Here is a 25,898-nt window from a genome sequence, read left to right as displayed (position 1 = left end):
TGTTCAATATGGTAGCCATTTAAGGCGACTAAGAACTGGAAATACAGATAGAGTGCCACATTTCAAGGTTTAAAAAACTGAGGCAGAGTAAATATTTTTCCATTAAACACAACTTTATTGTTTTGGTAGAACTACAATTCACTTTAACTGTTGCACGGCACAGGACGTTGCTGTTGTATTGTAATGCTTGTACAGGAACGTGCATGACTTCTAGTATTACAGATAAACACTTCACCAATCTAGTCAGTATCAACAGACTGATTCAGTTCAGATGATTTTTTTCTATGCACTGAAGTAACATCACAATGTGTCTACTTGGATATTTTATGTAGATAGTACAAGTTAAAGAACACCTATGCAGACAGCACAAATTACAGTGACACCTATATGTAAACCATAATCATAATTTGAGATACTTATTATTTTAACTGTAATATAATAAAATTATCTAGATTAAAAATATGGAAAAATATTTAGATTTTTAATGAAGGCATATTAATGAGGCAGAATTCAGTGCAATACAGAAGCTAGTACCACAACGAGTACAGCAAAGAAAAAGAGTGCAAGAGGGTACAGTGCACATTCGATGATGAGTAGCAAATGCAACTCACTGCAGGCACAGGAAAATGAGAAGGCTGTTTGTTGTACACAAGTGTTCAATACAGTAGACAATATTTAAGACAGCAGCTAATAGTTATTTCATTTTTTCAGCAACAGTTTAGTGATAAGTATTCTCCCAATAGTCAAAAAAGAATCCACGAAATAAGTCCTATGAAATGAGAATTACATTTCCAACAAAAAATTTAAACAATTTTTTAAATAATTTTTAGCAGGATTTCAAGCTTATACTTGGCCAGCTATAAAATGGTTTGAATTCTTGCATGTGTGCACACACGCACACACACATACACACACACACACACACACACACACACAAGAATCTTCGATGGAGAGATGATAAAAGAAATGACCATTTTAATTATGATAATCTAGTTAGAAAATTATGAGGAAGACTTTAAAAGACACATAAAAATTGAAAATTTTAATTAACCTTCTAATTTTGCTCACAGAAGACAAGAAATTTCTTGTAATATCAAAGATCAATTGGTTCAAAATTAGAAAAATTTCAAGTACTTAGCTTTAGGTGTGTAATATAAGACACTGCCAACTGAAAACTTTGAGTACATTCTGTCTCAAAGAACATCAAAATTTATAAAGAAATGTCAATTCATTGTCTAAAAACTCAAACTCATGACAGATATTTTTGACAATTTTCCACCTGATAAAGAAGAAATTTCAGCTAGAGAAAAAAATTCGTTTCTATCACAAAGATAAGACTGAAGCTGTGTTAGGTCCAAAGACAAATATACTGGAATTTTAAAGCAAGAGAATGGTATTTCCCTCATTGCTTTGTTCCACTATATGGTAACTATTGAAAATATCTGTTCAATTTTCTGAAGCAGACTCCAAGAAGACAGACATGAATACAGATGTTAAAATTCTTCCGTACATGTGTGCAAATGATATAATCACTGCTAGTTTATGAAACTGTTGAAAATAACGTTTTTAATGATCTTGTGTTCTTTACTGATACTCCTTGGTTGAATCATAAAAGAATTTTACAAAGATTTCCTGTACTGGGAATTCCAATTCAAGATTTTCTTGAAATGAAGGAATGACTGCTAAGTATTCGAAAATCAAAGACAAAAAGTGGCAGTATCACACTGAATATGAGTGAGCTACATTTGAAGCTTCTTAGAGTGGGAAAAACTTGTGACCTACTCAGGTGAGAAAAATTAGTTAAAATTGAAACATTTCATAATATAAACAAAAAATAATGACTTTACACATTTTTCTAACATGAGTCAACATGCAAATTGTCAATGTAATCAATAGCATTGTATAAATTGGCTGCAAAATACAAGAAAAATGTGAAGAATGGTTGATACTGATAAATTTAGTTTTGTTTCCATTTATGCAATACATCATTGAATTTAATGGTAGTAACAGAGTTGACAGAAGAGTTGAATTTATTTAAACAGATATTGCTTTGAAACTATATGCTTTTGTTTCAAAATCAAATCAATTCTTCCGATAAAAAGATGAACAACTTTGTAAATGTGGATGCAAATATCGAAGGAAAATAATTTTCTGATACTTGAAAAATTTAGGTATATGTAGACTAACAACAAAGTGCATTTGGAAGAACTATGTAAATCTACTTTTCAACTAAGTTTTATTAATCTCAATATGGCTCAAGTATTTCAAATAAAAATTTAGTGTATGAACTAAGATGTGCTGCAACTGTAAAATACACATGGGTTTTGGAGACAGTGCAAAAAAATAATATAAAATACCTCACCAATAATTTTTTATACTGATTATATGTTGATATAATATTATGGATATACTGGGTAAAACAAATTATATTATTCACCTGTCTCCTCTTACCTTTTTAGAGTGGCTACTAGAAAATCTGAAATTATTATGTGGCTCACATTCTATTCCTAATGGACAGTGCCACAGTAACTGAAACACCTTCCAAGTGGTGTTTTAGAGCCCTCTTCTTAAATGTGAGTAGTCAAAGATCACCAGAAGTTTGAGGAAAGCCTCCAAGGAGAAAGAGAGAAAACAAGTAAAAACAACTCAGAGGAAAGATAATGAAGGGAGCGGTAACACTAAAGGATACCATATTAGCATCCTCAGAGAAATGAGTATTTCACCCATGACACAAACAGAATATGATTTTTTTAAAAAAGGAGTAAGCAGAGAATCAGAAAATGCACTTGGAAGTATAAATATGACAACAAAAATAAAACATTTAGTAGCAGAGCTGGAAGATAAAAGTTGACAACAGCTTCCAAAAAGAAGGATAAAAATCAAAGACATGGAAGGACTGATGTCAGGGAAGATGGAGCAGTAGGAGGCGCCAGGAAGCCATCTCTCCACCTAGACAACAACTGTACTGGCAGAAAGTACCTAAAGTGATTATTTGGAACACAGGAGTCTATTTTAAGGCTTGTAGTGTCCAGGGGAAATCTTAAGTGGTAAACTGCAGCGAACAGTGGTGGATTTTAGCCTTTAGCAGAGTAGCAGCTACCCATTCCCCATCAGCCAGCCCAAACATTTCTAGTTTGACTTGCTGGAGCCAAGGTGGGCAATAAAGACCTTTTCCTCCAAATACCAGGGTCCCAGGTCCTGACTGTGGATGGTTGCTTCTGATCAAGAAGGAAGAGCAGACACAGAGGTGAATGACCATTCTTCCAACTACCCCCACTGGCTAAAGTGGCTCCCAGGGGATTTAAAGCAGGGGTCCCCAACCCCTGGGCCACACACCGGTACCGGTCCACGGCCTTTTAGGAACCGGGCCGCACAGCAGGAGGTGAGCGGCGAGTGAGCAGTGAAGCTTCATCTATCGTTCCCCATCGCTCCCCATTGCTCGCACCTGAACCATCCCCACATGTGTGGGAGAATTTAGAAAGCCTCTGCCTCTGCCCAGGGAAAGACAGGCTCAGAAAGGACCTGAGAAAAGTCTAAGCATTCACCACAGACTGATCACTGGCAGAGAGACGACAACAAACAATAAAAAAAAAATCTGAGGAGAATCTGATTTCCAGAGCTACCACACTACAGTAGTCCCCTGCCTTATCCATGGTCTGGCTCTGCACAGTTTGTTAACAGCTGTCAACTGCAGCCCGAAAACATTAAATGGAAAATCCCAGAAATAAGCAATTCATAACTTTTAAATTGCACACCATTCTGAATAGTGTGATAAACTCTGACACCATCCCGCTCCAACCTGCCCGGTATTCCCAACCAAAAACATCTTCTGCTCTCAACATCTATCCATCAACATCATGTTCAGTGATCCAGGATCACCCAAAGCAGATGATCCTTCTTCTGACACAGTGTCAGAAGGTCAATAGTAGCCTAATGCTATGTCATATGCTAGGTGAATGCCTGTCATTCACCTCATTTCATTTCATTACATAGGCATTTTATCATCTCACATCATCATCATAAGAATGGGCACAGTAGAATAAGATATTTTGTGAGAGAAACCACATTCACATGTTTATTACACAATATTATTATAATTCCACTTTATTATTATTATTATTATTTTGCAGTACGCGGGCCTCTCACTGTTGTGGCCTCTCCCGTTGCGGAGCACAGGTTCTGGACGCGCAGGCTCAGCGGCCATGGCTCACGGGCCCAGCCGCTCTGCGGCATGTGGGATCTTCCTGGACCAGGGCACAAACCCGTGTCCCCTGCATCGGCAGGCGGACTCTCAACCACTGCGCCACCAGGGAAGCCCTCCACTTTATTATTACTGTTAATATTTTATTGGGACTAATTTATAAATTAAACTTTATCACAGGTGTGTATGTAAAGGAAAAAACATAGTATATATAAGAGTTCAGTACTATCTGCAGGTTCAGTCATCCACTGGGGGTCTTGGAACGTATCCCCTGCACATAAGGGGGGATGACTATATAAGATTCACATGTCCAGTTTTCAACAAAAAAATATCACAAGGCGTACAGAGAAACAGGAGATATACCTGAGGAACTCAGACCTACTAGACAAAGACTTTAAAATAACTGTCAAATATGCTCAAAGAGCTAAAGGAAGGTTCTGAACATGTTGGCAGATCAAGAGAGAAAATGAAGAAGATTCTTCAAAGCAGAAAAAAACTGGGGAGTATGTATCCATTAATGATTAATTTAAAAAGGAATGCTCTCCTTGGTCGCACTTTACAAAAAAACAAACCCATAAACATCTTGAATATCAATGGGGAAAAGCCCCAGAAGAGCTACAGGTAGATTTAGCAAAGCTGTAAGTTATCAGAACCACTCTATAGGGAGAGACACCTAAGGACTCCAGCCTGAAATAATCTTAGAACTTGTGAAAACAAATAAAAGAAAAACCTCATGCAAAATGAAGACTGGAAGCCCTGAAGGGAGAGCTCTCAAGCACATACCAGCTTACTCTACATTCCTCAGCAGGAAGAAAGACTTCTTCCTCGCCAACAACAGCCCAGCCAATGAGAAACCACTGCAACTCAGCCAATGAGAAGCCACCACAACCCTGAATTCTCATTCTCCTCCAATGAACTTTCATTCAAAACAGCCCCTCCCAACTTCCTCCATTCCGCTGTAAAAAGAACACTCCTGACCTTCCTTCTCCAGACATGTCTGTAAGTTTACCATAGTTTGCATGTCCCAAATTGTAATTTCTCTGTTATTCCCAAACAAACTCAATTTTGCTGGCCCCTGGGGTAGCCTTTAACTCTATGTTCATTAATGGGTTGAATAGGGATCTTTCTCTTCTAGTTAAAAGGACCAGGATGGAATGGGAAATTATTTCCACCCCAGATTTATTTAATTCAGCAAATCAGCTCACCGGCACCACAGATGATTCAACTAAAAGACCGACCACTAAAATCCTCAATTTTCAACTCCACCAAGTAGAGACCCCTAAATGAAACACAAACCCTCCTGGTCTTTGCCATTAATGCAAAAAGCCAGGACATTGAAGGAAAGACTGTCACAAGCTTAAGTGCACCAGGCACCCTCAATCCTCTCACCAGCTTCCCCAATTCCCAGGGAATTACAGGGTTTTCCCCCAATCCCTCCCCTCAATCAACTTAGAGAAACCACTCTCCAGCTTGGGAATGAGTCCCTCCATCCTCACTGACACCAGAGCTACAGTCTTGGGGCTCAACCTGTTACTCAAGAGCCCCTGACTCAGAAGATTAAAATGGTTCAGTGGGGGGGGGGGGGTGTCTCAAAATAAACCTCCCCAGGTTTCTGTCTGTTAACCTATCTCCTTTGGTTTAGGCTAAGAGATAGCTACGCTTTTCTCTTTAGTTCCTCTATCCCTGTTCATTTATTGGGCCAAGATTCCTTAGAAAAAATGTCATGCTGGCATTTCTGCCAAAAGGAGACAATAAATCTAGAACTTGATAGCAGCAACCAAAACAGCCAACTGGACGAATCAAATGATCTAGCTTTTAATACATTACAGGAAAGCTTGATAAATCTCCCTACTGCTGATCAACCTCCCTTTTTCCTCTTCATACAAGAGAAGGAGAGTAGCACTTACTTACCCAAAAGCATGGGGATCACCATCACCCCATAGGGTACTAGAGTTGGCAGCTAGACCCTGGGCACGAGGATACCCCTTTTGCCTTAGAGTCATTCCTGCTACTGTCCTTTTAGTTAAGGCCACCAAAAAAATAATCATGGGATCCCCTCTAATTATCTCTGTACCCCCTACAGAAGCCCCACCTGTTCAACATATAATCCGGGGAAACCTGTCCGCACTGCCCCCAAACACTTTAAATTGCCATTAGAGTGGGAAAATGGACTTTATGCAGCTATCCTCACCCCATGGATACAAATATGTCTTGGTAATGATTTGTATGCTTTCCCACTGGACTGAAGCTTTCCCATGTAGACAAACTATTGCCTCTTCAGTAGCTAAAACTTACTGGGAAAAAATATCCCTACCTGATGAACCCCTCTTGAGCTCCACAGCAACCAAGGGACCTGTTTTACTGGTCAAATATTACAGCAAGTATGTGTTGTTTGGCCAAATCTTCAGTACTTTCACTGTACACATCATCACCAGGCTTCAGGACTAATCAAATGAACTAAGTGTCATCAAAACTCAGTGGGGGGGACTTCCCAGGTGGTGCAGTGGTTAAGAATACGACTGCCAGGGCTTCCCTGGTGGTGCAGTGGTTGAGAATCTGCCTGCCAATGCAGGCGATACGGGTTCGAGCCCTGGTCTGGGAAGATCCCACATGCCGCGGAGCAACTGGGCCCGTGAGCCACAACTACTGAGCCTGTGCGTCCGGAGCCTGTGCTCCACAACAAGAGGCCACGACAGTGAGAGGCCTGCGCACCGTGATGAAGAGTGGCCCCTGCTTGCCACAACTAGAGAAAGCCCTCGCACAGAAACGAAGACCCAACACAGCCATAAATAAATAAATAAATAAATAAATAAATTCATAGTGGCCGCACCAATTTACATTCCCAACAACAGTGTCAGAGGGTTCCCTTTAAAAAAAAAAAAAAAAAAGAATACGCCTGCCAATGCAGGGGACATGGGTTTGTCCAGTGATTAAGAATATGCCTGCTAATGCAGGGGAAACGGGTTTGCTCCTCCATGCTGAGGAGCAACTGAGCCCACGTGTCACAACTACTGAGCCTGCGCTCTAGAGCCCGTGAGCAACAACTACTGAGCCCACATGCCACAACTACTGAAGTCAGCATGCCTAGAGCCTGTGCTTCTCAACAAGAGAAGCCACTGCGATGAGAAGCCCGTGCATGGCAACAAAGAGTAGCCCCCGCTCACCGCAACTACAGATGGCCCATCTGCAGCAATGAAGATCCAACACAGCCAAAAATAAATAAGTAAATTAATTTTTTAAAAAAAAACACAAAAACTAGAGTTAAAAAAAAAAACTTAATGGGGGGGGCGGCAGAGTCAAGATGGCAGAGTAGGAGGACATGGAGTTCGTATCTCCTCACTAGTACAAGAATGCATCGAGGGGCTTCCCTGGTGGCAGGGTGGTTAAGAATCCTCCTGCCAATGCAGGGGACATGGGTTTGAGCCCTGATCTGGGAAGATCCCACATGCCGCAGAGCAACTAAGCCCATGCGCCACAACTACTGAGCCTGGGCTCTAGAGCCCATGAGCCACAACTACTGAAGCCCGTGCGCCTAGAGCCCGTGCTGTGCAACAGGAGAAACCACTGCAATAAGAAGCCTATGCACCGCAACTAAGAGTAGCTCCCGCTCGCAGCAACTAAAACAAAGCCTGTGTGCAGCAATGAGGACCCAATGCAGCCATAAATAAATTAAATAAATAATTAATTTTAAAAAAGAATGCACTGCAGTAATCCTTACAGAGCACCTACTGGGTGCTAGTGGGGGACCCTGGACACCTAAGGGGATGGGAGGAATCACTGCACAACCAGACTGGGGGTCGGGCCTGAGTCCCTGTGGTGGGAGCACTGAGTCCAAGACACTAGACTAACAGAGAACCTTAGGCCCCAGAGACTATTAATCAGTGTGAGCTCTCCTGGAGGTCATCATCTCAGCACCAAGACCCGGCTCCACCAAACTGCATGCAAACTCCAGTGCTGGACACCTCAGGCCAAACAACCAGCAAGACAAGAACACAGCCCCACCCATCAAAAAAAATGAGATGACAAAAAAATATGTTACAGATGAAGAAGCAAGGTAAAAACCTACAAAACAAAAAAAATGAAGAGGAAATAGGCAATCTACCTCAGAATTCAGAGAAATGATAGTAAATATGATCCAAAATCTCAGAAGTAGAATGGAGGTATGGATCAGGAAAATACAAGAAATGTTTAACACAGACCTACAAGAACTAAAGAACAAACAGTGATGAACAACAAATAACTGAAATGAAAAATACACTAGAAGGAATCAATAGTAGAATAACTGAGACAGAAGAACGAATAAGTGAGCTGGAAAATAGAATGCTGGAAATAACTGCCAAGGAGCGGAATAAAAAAAAAAGAATGGGGCTTCCCTGGTGGCGCAGTGGTTGAGAATCTGCCTGCTAACGCAGGGGACGTGGGTTCGAGCCCTGGTCTGGGAGGATCCCACATGCCGCGGAGCAACTAGGCCCGTGAGCCACAACTACTGAGCCTGCACGTCTGGAGCCTGTGCTCTGCAACAAGAGAGGCCACGATAGTGAGAGGCCCGCACACCGCGATGAAGAGTGGCCCCCGCTTGCCACAACTAGAGAAAGCCCTCGCACAGAAACGAAGACTCAACACAGCAAAAATAAATTAATTAATTAATAAACTCCTATGCCCAACATCTTAAAAAAAAAAAGAAGAGAAAAAAGAATGAAAAGAATCAAGGACAGTCTCAGAGACCTTTGGGACAATATTAAAGCACCAACATTCAAATTATAGGGGTCCCAGAAGAAGAGAAAGAGAAAGGGTCTGAAAAAATATTTGAAGAGATCAGAGTCGAAAACTTCCCTAACATGGGAAAGGAAATAGCCACCCAAGTTCAGGAAGCACAGAGAGTCCCATACAGGATAAACCCAAGGAGAAACATGCCAAGACACATATTAATCAAAATAACAAAAGTTAAATTCAAAGAAAAAATATTAAAAGCAGCAAGGGAAAAGCAAAAAACAACATATGAGGGAAACCCCATAAGGTTATCAGCTGATTTTTCAGCAGAAGCTCTTCAGGCCAGAAGGGAGTGGCAGGATACATTTAAAATGATGACAGGGAAAAACCTATAACCAAGATTACTCTATGCAGCAAGAATCTCATTCAGATTTGACAGGGAAATCAAAAGCTTTACAGACAAGCAAAAGCTAAGAGAATTCAGCACGACCAAAGAGCATTACAAAAAATGCTGAAGGAACTTCTCTAAGCGGGAAACAAGAGAAGAAAAAACCCACAAAAACAAACCCAAATCAATTAAGAAAATGGTAACAGGAACATACATATCGAAAATCACCTTGAATGTAAATGGATTAAATGCTCCAACCAAAAGACACAGACTGGCTGAATGGATACAAAAACAAGACCCGTATATATGCTGTCTACAAGAGGCCCACTTGAGACCTAGGGACACATACAGACTGAAAATGAGGGGATGAAAAAAGACATTCCATGTAAATGGAAATCAGAAGAAAGCTGGAGTAGCAATACTCATATCAGACAAAATAGACTTTAAAATAAAGACTGTTACAGGAGAAAAGAAAGGACACTACATAATGATCAAGGGATCAATCCAAGAAGGAAACATAACAATTATAAATATTTATGCACCCAACATAGGAGCACCTCAATACATAAGACAAATGCTAACAGCCATAAAAGGGGAAATCAACAGTAACACAATAATAGTGGGAGACTTTAACAGCCCACTTACACCAATAGACAGATCATGCAGACAGAAAATAAATAAGGAAACACAAGCTTTAAATGACACAATAGACCAGACACACTTAATTGATATTTACAGGACATTCCACCTCAAAGCAGAAGAATACACATTCTTCTCAAGTGCACATGGAATGCTCTCTAGAATAGCTCACATCTTGGGTCACAAATCAAGCCTTGGAAAATTTTAGAAAATTGAGATTGTATCAAGCCGCCTTTCTGACCACAATGCTACGAGATTAGAAACCAATTACAGAAAAAAAACTGTAAAAAACAGAAACACATGGAGGCTAAACAGTACATTGCTGAATAACCAAGAGATCACTGAAAAAAAATCAAAGAAAAAATTTTAAAATACCTACAAACAAATGACAATGAAAACATGACAATCCAAAACCTATGGGACGCATGGGCTTCCCTGGTGGCGCAGTGATTAAGAAACCGCCTGCCAATTCAGGGGACATGAGTTCGAGCCCTGGCCCAGGAAGATCCCACATGCTTCGGAGCAAAAGCCTGTGCACCACAGCTACTGAGCCTGCACTCTAGAACTTGCGTGCCACAACTAAGCTCACGTGCCTCAACTACTGAGCCCGCGTGCCACAACTACTGAGCCCGTGTGCCAAAACTACTGAAGCCCGTGCACCTGGAGCCCGTGCCCCGCACCAGAGAGGCCACTGCAATGAGAAGCCCGCACGCCACATCCAGAGAAAGCCCACACACAGCAACAAAGACCCAATGCAGCAAAAAAAAAACAAACCTATGGGACATAGCAAAAGCGGTTCTAAGAGAGAGTTTTACAGGAATACAATCCTACCTCGAAACAAGAAAAATCTCAAATAAACAATCTAACCTTACAACTAAAGCTACTAGAAAAAGAACAAAGAAAACCTGAAGTTAGTAGAAGGAAAGAAATCATAAAGATCAGAACAGAAATAAATAAAATAGAAATGAAGAAAACAATAGCAAAGATCAATAAAACTAAAAGTTGGTTCTTTGAGAAGATAAACAAAAGTGATAAACCTTTAGCCAGACTCATCAAGAAAAAAAGGTAGAGGATTCAAATCAATAAAATTAGAAATGAAAAAGAAATTACAAGTGACACTGCAGAAATACAAAGGGTCATGAGAGACTACCACAAGCAACTACATGCCAATAAAATGGACAAGCCAGAAGAAATGGACAAATTCTTTGAAAGGTACAACTTTCCAAGACTGAACCAGGAAGAATTCGAAAATATAAACAAACCAATCACAAGTAATGAAATTCAAACTGTGATAAAAAAAATTTTTCAACAAACAAAACTCCAGGACCAGATGGTTTCACAGGCGAATTCTATCAAACATTTAGAGAAGAGTTAACATCTATCCTTCTCAATCTCCTCCAAAAAATTGCAGAGGGAGGAACACTCCTAAACACGTTCTACAAGGCCACCATCACCCTGATACCAAAACCAGACAGAGATATCACAAAAAAAGAAAATTACAGACCAATATCACTGATGAACATAGACACAAAAATCCTTAACAAAGTACTAGCATACAGAATCCAACAACACATTAGAAAGATCAAACACCATAATCAAGTGGGATTTATCCCAGGGTTGCAAGGATTCTTCAGTATACACAACACAATCCATGTGATACACCATATTAAATTAAAGGATAAAAACCATATGATCATCTCAATAGATGCAGAAAAAGCTTTTGACAAAATCCAACACTGATTTATGATAAAAACTCTCCAGAAAGTGGGCACAGAGGGAACCTACCTCAACATAATAAAGGCCATATGTGACAAACCCATAGCAAACATCATTCTCAATGGTGAAAAACTGAAAGCATTTCCTCTAAGATCAGGAACAAGACAAGGGTGTCCACTCTTGCCACTATTATTCAACATAGTATTGGAAATCCTAGCCACGGCAATCAGAGAAGAAAGAGAAATAAAAGGAACACAAATTGGAAAAGAAGTAAAACTGTCAGTGTTTGCAGATGACATAATACTATACACAGAAAATCCTAAGATGCCACCAGAAAACTACTACAGCTAATCAGTGAATCTGGTGAAGTTGCTGGATACAAAGTTAATGCACAGAAATCTCTTGCATTCCTATACCCTAATAACGAAAGATCAGAAAGAGAAATTAAGGAAACAATCCTATTTTCCATTGCAACAAAAAGAATAAAATACCTAGGAATAAACCTACCTAAGGAGGCAAAAGACCTGTATGCAGAAAACTTTAAGATATTGATGAAAGAAATAAAAGACGACACAAACAGATGGAGAGATATACCATGTTCTTAGATTGGAAAAATCAATATTATGAAAATGACTATACTACCAAAGCAATCTACAGACTCAACATAATCCCTATCAAATTACCAATGGCATTTTTCACAGAATTAGAACAAAAGATTTTACAATTTGTATTGAAGCACAAAAAACCCCAAATAGCCAAAGCAATCTTAAGAAAAATAGAGCTGGAAGAATGGAGGAAATCAGGCTCCCTGACTTCAGACTATACTACAAAGCTACAGTAATGAACACAATATGGTACTGGCACAAAAACAGAAATATAGATCAATGGAACAGGATGGAAAGCCCAGAGATAAACCCATGCACCTAGGGTCACCTAATCTATGACAGAGCAGGCAAGAATATACAATGGAGAAAAGACAGTCTCTTCAGTTAGTGGTGCTGGGAAAACTGGACAGCTACATGTAAAAGAATGAAATTAGAACACTCCCTAACACCATACACAAACATAAACTCAAAATGCATTAAAGATCTAAATGTAAGACCAGACACTACAAAACTCTTAGAGGAAAACATAGGAAAAACACTCTGACATAACTCTTAGAGGAAAACATAAGAAAAACACTCTTTGACATAAATTACAGCAAGATCTTTTTTGACCTACCTCCTAAAGTAATGAAAATAAAATCAAAAATAAATAAATAGAACCTAATTAAACTTAAAAGCTTTTGCACAGCAAAGCAAACCATAAACAAGACGAAAACACAACCCCCAGAATGCGAGAAAATATTTGCAAATGAAGCAACTGACAAGGGATTCATCTCCACAATATACAAACAGGTCATGCACCTCAATAACAAAAAAGAAAATCCAATCAAAAACATGGGCAGAAGACCTAAATAGCCTTTCAGCAAAGAAGACATACAGATGGCCAAGAGGTACATGAAAAGATGTTCAACCTAATTATTGGAGAAATGCAAATTAAAACTACAATGATGGGGCTTCCCTGGTGGCGCAGTGGTTGAGAGTCCACCTGCCAATGCAGGGGGCACGGGTTCGTGCTCCAGTCCAGGAAGATCCCACATGCTGCGCAGCAGCTAGGCCCATGAGCCACAGCTGCTGAGCCTGCGCGTCCGGAGCCTGTGCTCCGCAACGGGAGAGGCCACAACAGTGAGAGGCCCGCATACCGCAAAAAATAAAAAAACTACAATGAGGTATCACCTCATAGCAGTCAGAATGGCCATCATTAAAAACTCTACAAACAATAAATGCTAAACAGGGTGCAGAAAAAAGGGAACTCTCTTGAACTGTTGGTGGGAATGTAAATTGATAAAGCCACTGTGGAGAACAGTATGGAGGTTCCTTAAAAATATAAAAATAAAACTACCATATGACCCAGCAATTCCACTACAGGACATATACCCTGAGAAAACCATAATTCAAAATGACACATGCACCCCAATGTTCAGTGCAGCACTATTTACAATAGCCAGGTCATGGAAGAAACCTAAATGCCCATCTACAGACGAATGGATAAAGATGTGGTACGTACATACAATGGAATATTACTCGGCCATGAAAAGGAATGAAATTGGGTCATCTGTAGAGATGTGGATGGACCTAGAGACTGTCATACAGAGTGAAGTAAGCCAGAAGAAGAAAAACAAGTATCGTGTATTAACGCATGTATGTGGAATCTAGAAAAATTGTGCAGATGAACCTATTTGCAAAGCAGAAAGAGACACAGAAAACAAACGTATGGACACCAAGGGGGAAAGGGGTGTGGGATGAATTGCGAGATTGGGATTGACATATACACACCATTATGTGTAAAAGAGACAACTAATGAGAACCTGCCGTATAGCACAGCTAACTCTACTCAATGCTCTGTGGCGAACTAAACGGGAAGAAAATCCAAAAAAGACGGGATATATGGATACATATAGCTGATTCACTTCAATTTACAGCAGAAACACAACACTGTAAAGCAACTATACCCAATTTAAAAAAAAAAAAACAACTCAATAGTCAAAATTTGTGGAAATCCTCCAAAGACTTTGGCCAAAAGCACTGCCTCTGGTCCTTCTCAATCTCAAGTCCACTCATTTTGGAACTCATAAACTCTCACCCTTTGAGCTAACTGCTGAGCACCCCATGCATCTAGCTCCTGCCTCTTTCATCTACAACTAATGAAATGAGATATACTGCAATGTTGCATAGGTCTAATTACATCTACTAAAAATAACCATGCTTTAATAGAGCAATTCTTTTAAAGATGAAGACGTCAAACGCCACACTTCGCAGCCTGGAGATTTCTTTATTGGAAAAGACATCTCCACAAAACACTTTATTCAACCATGCTAGAAAGGCCTTTATCAAGCGTAACTGACCAATCCTTGCGCCACCAAACTCCAAGGAGTTGACTCCTGGACCCACGTGTCTCATCTAAAGGAAGCCTCAAACCCTTATGGGACCTGCACACCAACTGGTGACCTCACCCTGAAGATTTCCAAGAACTGAAGCAGACGACAGCCAAAGGAGACAGCTTTCCCAAAATGATGAGACCAGGCCTGTATACCCTTTTCTTGCTCTTGTTTCTTACCTTATTTTCCCCCTTTCTTGGAAAGGCAATGCTCTGGCCCACATCTCCCAATCCATTGCAAAAGGGGAAAACCTTTCTGTTGGATCTGTCACCAGAAACTCCAGTCTGTTCACGATGGCTGAGACCCCTTGGTCTTATCTGTAACCAGTTTCTCTTTAATCCCATGTCACTGCCAATCATATCTACAAGCCTATGGATGTTACCTACTGGGTTAGGCTATAACAACTAGATGTTCCCATACCTGTTTCAATCTTTCTCAAGCCATAACCATATTAGCTCAACCTTGCTCTTTTTACAAAATACATACCTTTTAATCCCTTTTAAAAATTTTATTTTGGCTGCGCTGGGTCTTTCTTGCGGCACATGGGCTCTTCGTTGCGGAGCACGGGCTCTTCGTTGCGGTGCACGGGCTTAGTTGCAGTATGTGGGACCAGGGATCGAACCCGGGCCCCCCCACATTGGGAGCACGGAGTCTTAACCACTGGATCACCAGGGAAGTCCCCCTTTTTAGCCTTTAAATGCAGCTTTTATGTGGATGCAAGGTTGCTCTAAGGCAGGCGTATCTATAGACTTCAATGATTCAAGAAAAAGCAAAGTCATTAGGTGACAACTTAAAGTTGAAAGATGGAAAGATGGAGAGTTTAATACCTGCAAAGGATGGTTTGATAATTTTAGAAAGAGGTTTGACCTAAAAAAATGTCAAGATAACAGCAGAAATAGCTTCTTCCGACCAAGAGGCAGCAGACTTCCCCAGATGCCACTAAGAAAATTGTTGAGAAAGAATATCTGCCTAAACAGGTTTTTAATGCAGATGTTTAAGTGCCGTATTATGGGGAAAAATGCCACAAAGGACATTTATTAGTAACAACAAGAAGCAAGCACCAGGATTTAAGGCAGGAAGGGACGGGATGACTCTGTTTTGTGCAAATGCAGTGGAGTTTATGATCAGGGCTGCCCTCAACTATGAAGCTGCTGACACGGAACCTTGAAGGGAAAAGAGAAACACCAGCCGGGAAAGAACACTTTCTGCACTGGTTCCATCAGTGCTTTGTCCCTGAAGTCAGAAGTAACCTGCCAACAAGGGGCCGCCTTTTAAAGTCCTTTTGATATTGGACAATGCCCCTGGACACCCAGAACCCCATGAGTTCAACAATTAAGGAGTCAAAGTGATCTACTTGTCCCCAACATAACATCTCTAATTCAGCCCCTGCAGCAGGGGGTCATAGGACCTTTAAGGCTCATTCCACATGGTACTCTACGGAAAGGACTGTCAGTGCTATGGAAGAGAACTTAGAGAGGACATCATTACAGTCTGAAAGGATTACATCATTAAAGACACCATCGTTGTTAAAAGAAAAAGCCAAGAAAGCCATCAAGCCTGAAACAATAAATTCCTGCCGGAGAAAACTGTGTCCAGATGTGCATGACTCCATGGAACTTACAACAGAGCCAACCAAGGAAATGATTAAAGAGATTGTGGATATGGCAAAAAAGTGGGGGGGTGAAGGGTTTCAAAACAGGATCCTGGAGAAACTTAAGAGCTAACAGAAAGAAAAGATGACTTGATGGAGATGGGTGCTTCTGATGGATCCGGGTACAGTGAATTGAAACCTTCTGGAAAGGATTCACCATTCTAGACGCCACTAAGAACATTCGTGATTCATGGGACAAGGTCAAAATACCAACATGAACAAGAGTTTGGAAGAAGTTGATTTCAACCCTCATGGGTGACTTTGAGGGGTTTGAGACTTGAGTGGAGGAAGTAACTGCAGGTGTGGTGGAAATAGCAAGAGAACTAGAATTACAAGTGGAGCTTAAAGATATGACTCAATTGCTGCAATTTCATAATAAAATTTTTAAGGAATGAGGAATGCTTCTTATGGATGAGCAAAAAAAGTGGTTTCTTGAGATGGAATCTATTCCTGGTGAAGAACGCTGAAATGACAACAAAGGATTTAGAATATTACATACATAAACTTACTTGGCTAAAGCAGCAGCAGGGTTTGAAAGAACTGATTCCAAATTTTTTTATTATTTATTTATTTATTATGGGCTGTGTTGAGTCTTTGTTGCTGTGCACGGGCTTTCTCTAGTTGCGGCAAGCGGGGGCTACTCTTCGTTGTGGTGTGCAGGCTTCTCATTGCAGTGGCTTCCCTTGTTGTGGAGCACGGACTCTAGGCGAGCGGGCTCAGTAGTTGTGGCACACGGGCTTAGTTGCTCCGTGGCATGTGGGATCCTCCCGGACCAGGGCTCGAACCCGCATCCCCTGCCTTGGCAGGCCGATTCTTAACCTCTGCGCCAACAGGGAAGTCCCTCCAATTTTGAAAGAAGTTCTGGTGTGAGTAAAATGTTATCAAACAGCACTGAGAGCTACTGAGAAATTGTTCATGAAAAGAAGAGTCAACCAATACAGCAAACTTCAATGTTGTCTCATTTTAAGAAATTGCCCCAGCCACCCCAACTCAGCAACCACCACCCTGATCAGTCAGCAGCCATCAATGAGGCAAGACCCTCCACCAGCAAAAGGACTGTGACTTGCTAAAGGCTCAGATGCATTTTTTCTAGCAATAAACTATTTTTTAATTAAGGTATGCATATCGGTTTTTTAGACATAATGGTATTGCACAATTAACAGATTACAGTAGAGTGTGAACATAACTTTTCTTTTTTTGTGGTACGCGGGCCTCTCACTGTTGTGGCCTCTCCCATTGTGGAGCAACAGGCTCCGGATGCGCAGGCTCAGTGGCCATGGCTCACGGGCGCAGCCGCTCCGCGGCATGTGGGATCTTCCCGGACTGGGGCACGAACCCATGTCCCCTGCATCGGAAGGCGGACTCTCAACCACTGTGCCACCAGGGAAGCCCTGAACATAACTTTTATATGCACTGGGAAACCAAAAAATTTGTGCGACCCAATTTAGGCAACATTTGTTTTACTGCAGCGGTCTGGAAGTAAACCCACAATATATCCAAGGTATGCCTGTAAACACAAAGATACACAAATCTAGACAAACTATAATCAAATTGTCAAAATCCAAAGACAAAGAACCTTGAAAGCAACAAGAGGAAGTAACTCATCATATAGAAGGGATTCTCAATGAAACTATCTTATTTCTTCTCAGAGACCTTGGAGACCAGAAGTCTGTGGGTTGATTTATTCAAAGTGCATAAAGAAAAAAAACTGTTGGCTGAGGATTCTATATCTAGCAAATCTGTTTATCATAATAAAGTTCATTAATGAAAAGATCACAGCTAACATCATACTCAACAGTGAAAAACTGAAACCTTTTCCTCCAATATCAAGAATAAGACAAGGATACCCACTTTAGTCACTTCTATTCAACACAGTACTTGGGTCCTAGCCAGAGCAATCACACAAGATAATGAATTAAAAGCCATCCAACTTAGGAAGAAAGAAGTAATATTATCTCTTTTCACAGATGACATGATCTTATGTGTTGAAAACCCTAAACATTACACACACACATACACACACACAAAAAAAACTGTTGAACTAATAAGCAAATACAGCAAAGTTACACAATATAAAATCAAAATTCAAAAATCAGTTGCATTTCTAAACCCTAACAGTGAATGATCCAGAAAGGAAATTAAGAAAACAATTGTATTTACACTATCATCAAAAAGAATAAATTACTTAGGAATAAACTTAACCAAAGAAATAAAAAACTTGTACACTGGAAACTACAAAACACTGCTGAAAGAAAAGTTGACACAAATGAATGGAAAGACATCCCATGTTTACGGACTTGAAAACTTAATATTGTTAAAATATTTATACTACCCCAAGTGGTCTTTCGCAGAAACACAATCAACCATCCCCAAACTCATATGGAATCTTAAAGGACCCCAAATAGCCAAAACAATCTCAAGAAAGAAGAAAAACGCTGGAGGCCTCACATGTCCTGATTTCAAAACATACTACAAAGCTACAGTAATTAAAACAGCATGGTACTGGCATAAAGACATACAGACCAATGGAACAGAGAACCCAGAAACACACCAGTGCATATGGCCAAATGATTTTCAACAAGGGTACAAAGACTACACAATGTGGAAAGGATAATCTCCTCAACAAACGGTACGTGGAAAACTTGACGCCCACAGACAAAAGAATGAAGATGGACCCTTATACCACACACAACAATTAACTCAAAATGGATTAAAGACCTAAATATTAAGACCTGAAGCGATAAAACTCCTGAAAAAAAATATAGGAGGAAAACTTCATGACATAGGATCTGGCAATGATTTCTTGTCTGACACCAAAAACACAAGCAAAACAAAGCAAAAAAAGGCAAATAGGACTACATCAAACACAAAAACTTCTACATAGCAAAGAAAATCAAAGCAGTGAAAAGGAATGGAATAAGAAATGTAATTTTTCATTAAAAGAAGAGACAAAAGACTTGAACAGACATGTCTCTAGAGAAGGCATAGAAATGTCTAATGAGTATATGAAAAAATGTTCAACATCACTAATCATCAGGGGAATGCAAAGCAAAACCACAAGATATTATTTCATACCCGTTAGGATGGCCACTATCAAAACACAGAAAATAGTTAAGAGTTGCAAGGATGTGGAGAAACCGGAACCCTTTGAGCACTGCTGGTAGGAATGTGAAATGGGTGCAGCTGCAGTAGAAAATAGCATGGAAGTTCCTTACAAAATTAAAAATAGAATTATCATGATTCAGCAATCTCGCTTCTGAGTATATACACAGAAGACTGAAAATAGATCTCGAAGATATATTTGCAAACCCATGTTCACTGCAGCATTTTTCACAATAGCCAAGATAGAAGCAACCTAAATGTGTATTGATGGATGAATGGATAAAGAAAATGTGGTATCTACATACAACAGAATATTATTCATCCTTTAAAAAGAAGGAAATCCTGTTGTACGCCATGACATGGATGAACCTTGAGGGCATCCAGCAATTCCACTTCTAGGTATGTATCTCAAAGAACTGAACACAGGGACTCAAACAGTATTTGCACACCACTGTTCATAGCAGTGTTATTAACAAGAGCCAAAATGATGGCAATAACCTAAACGCCCATTGAAAAATGAATGCACAAATCATGTGATATATACTTACAACAAAATATTACTCAGCGTTAAAATAATGAAAAAAAATGAAATTCTGACACGATACAACATGAACCTTAAAAACACCATGCTAAGTCAAACAAGCCAGACACAAAAGGACAAGTACTGAATGATTCCATTTATACGAAGTGCCTAAAATAGTCAAAGTCATAGACAAATGAAAAAAAAGTTAAACAGTGGTTACCAGGGGCTTGGGGGAGGAGAGAATGGGGAGTTAATGGTTAACGACTAAGTTTCAATTAGGGATGATGGAAAAGTTCTGGAGGGACTTCCCTGGCGGTCCAGTGGTTAAGACTCCATTCTTCCACTGCAGGGGCCATGGGTTCGATCCCTGGTCAGGGAACTAAGATCCCGCATGCCACGTGGTGTGGCCAAAAAAAAAAGTTCTGGAGATGAATAGTGGGAATGATTGCACAACGTGAATGTACTTAATGCTACTGAAGTGTACACCCAAAAAGAATTAAAATGGTCAATTTTATGTTATGTATATTCTACCACATTAAAAAAGAACTCTAGGGACTTCCCTGGTGGCAGAGTGGTTAAGAATCCACCCGTCAACACAGGGGACACAGGTTCGAGCCCTGGTCCGGGAAGATCCCACATGCTGCAGAGCAACTAAGCCCGTGCGATACAACTACTGAGCCTGTGCTCTAGAGCCTGCAAGCCACAACTACTGAAGCCCGTGTGCCTAGAGCCCGTGCTCTGCAGCAAGAGAAGCCACCACAATGAGAAGCCCGTGCACTACAAAGAAGAGTAGCCCCTGCTCGCCACAACTAGAGAAAGCCCACACGCAGCAACAAAGACCCAATGCAGCCAAAAATAAATAAAAAATAAATTTTAAAATGAACTCTAAAATAAGTAAATAAAAGTGAATTAACTCACAGGAGAAGCCTTGTCTTGTCCTGAGACCGAAAAGAAATTTCTTCAATAGAAACTCATTAAGTGGAAACATTTTTAAATGCAAGTTCTTCATTTTCAAGTAAAATGTGTCATAGATAAAGAGCTTAAAGTAAAACAGCTTAATAAAAGCAATTTTATAAGGAATCCAAAGAAGTATAAAACCTTTTGATGGTCTGATATAACCCCAAAAATGAATTTAAATATTTAGATAATAGGCCAGGCTAAATATCCTTTAGGCAATTTTATGTAAGCAGTTACTGAAACCAAACTTTTGATGAATATTGTACAGCAGGATTTGAGGTTGTCTTCTGTGGCTAGTACATGGTATTTAGAAAGTTCATACTGGATAAAGGACTTATAGGTAGAATAAAAAGAACTGCAAGTTAATAATAAAAATAACGTGTGGACAACACATTTCACCAAAGGAGGTACATCAATAGCTAAAGAACACATGAAAAGATTCTCAATATCATTAACCACAAAGAGATACCACTTCAATCACTAGGTTAGCTATAATAAAAAATACAAACAATAACGAGGGTTGGTGAGGATGTAATTTCATCAGGAACCCTCAAACACTCAAGTTCAGAATGTAAAATGACATAGTCACTTTGGAAAACAACTTGGCAACGTCTTAAAAAGTTGAACTAAAATTCACCATATAACCCAGCAACTCCACTCAGGCATCTAAGAAAAATGAAAACATTATGTCCACACAAAGACTTGCACGCTAATGTTCAAAGCAGCATTATTTTTCACAGCCAGAAAATGGAAACAACCCAAATGTCCTTCAACTGGTGAATGGACAAAATATGGCACATCCATACAATCAGATAATATTTGACAATAAAAAGGATTAAAGTACCAATATGCTACCTCACAGATGAATTCAGAAAACCACATGGATGAACTCAGAAACAAGTTAATGAAAAACTGAAGACAACCACATATGTTTACATTTAAATAAAATGTCCAGAAATAGCAACCGTAAGGAGACAGAGTAGACTGATTAATGGTTGCCTAGGATCAGGGCGGGGATGGGATTACTCTAAATGGGTGTGAGGGATCTTATCAAGATGATAAAATATTCTAAAATCAGATTGTGGCGCCAACTGTACAATTCAGTGAGTTGGCTAAAACTCACTGAATTATACATTTTAATGACTTTTACAATGTATAATTTATACCTCAATAACACAGTAAAGAAAAAGGGGGGGGGGTTATGTTCCAGATTCCCAACTGGTATTTATATAAAACTTCCTCTTGTGAATGCTGGAGTATGTAACAAGTAAACATCCTGGAACAAGCCTCTTCTCAAGATTTTTACGTATTTAATTCTCTCTATAGATTATATCTTTCCAGAAAAAATACCAAGGTTTCTATCCTTTCAGGAAAAAACCTAAGCCAGGGTGAATAATTCTGATAAGGCATATTCCTTTCATGACTAGAATGTCTCCGGCTGGTCCACTTAGCAATAACTAGACTAATTTATCCCACAGCAACACCTGAACTACTGTGGGGTGGTGCACAAGGAAGAAGCCAAAAACATCATCCAGAAGTAGCATTGCGAACTAAACCCATTAAATCACAGCAAATATTGCTGAATCTCAGATGAGCATTAAGCATCTCTTCACTTCCAGAAGCCGAAAGTTTACCCGTTTCGTTCTCTTTCTATAAGAGCTGCCTCAAATTTCAACTTTAGGAACTTTGCACCACTGCTGAGTCAGTGGGGCTCCTCTAGAACCCTATGACCTGAGACCCAAACCTAACTGACCCAGGGTTTTCAGTTCCTTTCTCACAGTTAGAAATTATTATTCAGACTCCACCGACATTCATAAGACACAACCCACTAACATCTGTATAGTCTATTCCTGTGAGGTCTAATTTCATAACAGAAAACTTAACTGAAAATTTATTCTGTATCATTTCTACATTATTTTCTTGAATTTTATTATCAGTGGAGTCCCTTTAGATTTTAGGATATGTATTCTCCAGATGGTAGGGGATCATAATGTCAGTTTCCTATGGTGGGCAAGTCAAGCTACATAAATGAGATAACTTTGCAAGTACGAGAATAGATTCCCCATCTAATGGTAGCAGCTGCTACCTGAAAAAAGCTGACACCCGAAACCAGCTGACTGCCCCCACTGAAATATGGGCCCAGTACTGTCAGCCCTTATAATTTTTCAAAACAAGACTCTTTTTGGGTGGGTATGAAATTTCCTAATTTTTAAATGATGACAACTAATTACACACATACACACACACACACAACCACCTTACCATACAAGCCAACTAAAACACGTAAAAGGGCCCAATCTTAGCTTGTGACCTTTGCCATACAGAATGTTTGCACTTAGATTACAAGAAGCTGTACTTAGTATAGGCAAACTTTTTAAAAAATAGAATTCTATTTTGCAAAAGACAATTCATCCAAAATAGCTGTTTTCAGTACCCGTTTACCCCCCCCAACCCCTCACCTATTTTCTAGGACTGTTACTCTCATGGCTGAGACAGCCCAGGAGCATGCCACAGAGATTCCCAATTCCCACGGCCAAAGTCTAGAGGAAAAACAGGTTGGGGTGCTTTGTCCAATCAAAACATTCCCTGAAGGCAAACTTGTTTGAGCTCTATTGACTTGTTTCTGTGCACAGCATTTAAGCAATTCTGGCATCAAGTATTCAAAAAGCATACTGTGTTGTCACTAAGCCAGAAGTTCAGTAGCTTAAATGAGTTATTTTCTACTAGGGAAACTTGAAAATGCCAAAGAATCAAAAATGTTTAACTTATTCCCACAGCTTCAGAAGGTACAAGAAGTACCAAAGAAAGAAACCTCAGAAATCATTAGTCCCACCCCTTCACTTTACCAGTAAAGAAACTAAAATTCAGAAAGGTCAAATGATTTCTCCAAGGTTATACAGGAAGTCGGTCAGCAAACTGGGACAGAACCCAGATTACCTGACTACAGTCAGGTCCTCTTTCTATAAAACTACATGGTAGTGAAATTGGAAGCTAGGAGAGAAGCAAATCTGAGGAGGTTAGTAAGATGGGCCCTGTGCACCCCTCTCCTGCTTTTTAAATTCACATTTGGCTTTTCAGAATTTCCCATCTCATACTACTTTCTTCTCTTTTCATGTGACTTAACCAACCTGAATCACTATCTACTGAAAGGTGACATCCTTGCAAAGAGGGGTGAATTACAAAAAGTATCTTTTTCCTAGCTGCCAACCCATCAAAGTTGCAGCTACTAATCAATGCTGCACCAGTTTACACCCCAGGTTTTTAATGAGGGACTAATGTGACTAAATTTCCTACTAACCAATGCTGTGGTAGTTTACACCCCCGGTTTTTAATAAGGGACAATTGTGACTAAATTTCCTAGTAATCAATGTTGTGGTAGTTTACACCCCAGATTTTTGATAAGGGACAACTGTGACTAAATCCCACCCCCCACCTTACTATATTTCCAAGAATTACTCTGCAGAATGAAATCCCCGATGCCTGATGAGGCCAGAATTACTTTTGAATGTCTTCTCGCATTCGTTGCATTCGTATTCTCTCCTTCCGGTATGAATTTTCAGGTGTTCTACAAGGATTGAGCTTCGACTAAAGGTTGCTCCACAGTAGTTACATTCATAGGGTTTCTCTCCAGTATGAATTCGATGATGTTCGTTAAGAGATGAACTCTGACTGAAGGATTTCCCACAGTCCTTACATTTATAAGGCTTTACGCCCGTATGAATTCTCTGATGACGGCTAAGGAGCGAATGGGTAGGGAAGGCTTTCTCACACTGGGTACACTTGTAAGGTTTTTCTCCTGAATGAAGTCTCTGATGATAAATCACAGACGTAAAATGGCTAAAAGTCATCCCGCAATCATTACACAAATACGGCTTTTCTCCAGTATGAATCCTCTGATGTCGGGTAAGGCAAGAATTCTGTCTGAAGGCTTTCCCGCACTCACCACACTTATAGGGTTTCTCTCCGGTATGAATTCTCTGATGTTTGGAAAGGGATGAGCTATGACTGAAGGATTTTCCACAGTTGTTACACGTGTAGGGTTTTTCTCCAGTATGAATTCGCTGATGCTGAATAAGAGATGAACTGTCACTGAAGGGCCTCCCACATTCTTTACATTTATAGGGTTTCTCTCCAGTGTGAACTCTCTGATGTTTAATGAGGTGGGCACTCAGGGTGAAAGATTTTCCACAATCATCACACTTAAAGGGCTTTTCTCCACTGTGGGTTCGGTGGTGTGGTGTGAGTGATGAGCTGTCACTGAAGGCTTTTCCACACTCATTGCACATATAGGGTTTCTCCCCAGTGTGAATTCTCCTATGTTTGGTCAGTGAGGCGCTATAGCCAAAGGCTTTTCCACATTTGCTGCATTTATGGGTTTTTTCTCCAGTCTCAGTTCCCTCGTCTTTATCTACAGCTGCATCTTGACCTAAATCTTTCCAACATTTTTCGCATGCAGAGGAGTTTTTTCTCTTACTAAGGGATGAGTTTTGAGTAAAGGCTACCCCACAGTTACTGCACTTCTGGGACTTTTCCCCCAAATGGATTTTCTGATGTTTCTGATGTTCAGTCAGAGATGAAGAGTGACTTAAGGCTTTCCTGCCTTCATTACATTTTCGTGGTTTTTCTCCACTGTGTTCCTTGCGGTTTGGGACAAGGTCTGAATGAAAACTGAAGGGTTTCTTGCCTTCGTTATACCTCCGAGATTTCTTCCTTAAGTAGACTCTGAGATGTTTAATTAGGTCTGAAGGTGGTTTGAAGTTATTTCCAAAAGGGCTCTTTTCTGAGTCAAATTCCTCACCCTTATTGCCTCTCCCATGAGTTTTCTTTTGTGTGATTGCTACTTGTGAATGTTCCCTATCACTACGACACTCCTCTAGTCTGCCATAATGTTTCCAGGATTCTCCTGTCAAGTCACAATCACCACTCATTAGATACCTTTCTATTATTTTATCTAAAGTCGATTCTTCCATAAGAACATCTTGATTTCCGCCAGATTCCTTCAATTCACCGCTAAGTTCACACTCTAAAAGA

General features: G+C 40.0%; 1 protein-coding gene across 1 annotated transcript in view; it reads right to left on the bottom strand.

Moving 5' to 3' along the window:
- Nucleotides 1–94: 94 nt before the first annotated feature.
- ZNF483 (zinc finger protein 483) overlaps nt 95–25,898 on the bottom strand; it is a 34,491-nt gene continuing 8,687 nt past the window's right edge. Inside the window, exon 6 of the mRNA XM_033427458.2 lies at nt 95–25,890. Within this exon, the coding sequence (XP_033283349.1) occupies nt 24,320–25,890 (1,571 nt within the window). The 3' untranslated portion in view covers nt 95–24,319. The remainder of the gene's footprint in view (nt 25,891–25,898) is intronic.

The sequence above is a fragment of the Orcinus orca genome, chromosome 6 (assembly GCF_937001465.1).
Source record: "Orcinus orca chromosome 6, mOrcOrc1.1, whole genome shotgun sequence".
In the NCBI taxonomy this organism is placed as follows: domain Eukaryota; kingdom Metazoa; phylum Chordata; class Mammalia; order Artiodactyla; family Delphinidae; genus Orcinus; species Orcinus orca.
The sequence above is the reverse complement of the archived record's forward strand: the minus strand, read 5'-3'. Positions and strand labels throughout refer to the sequence as shown.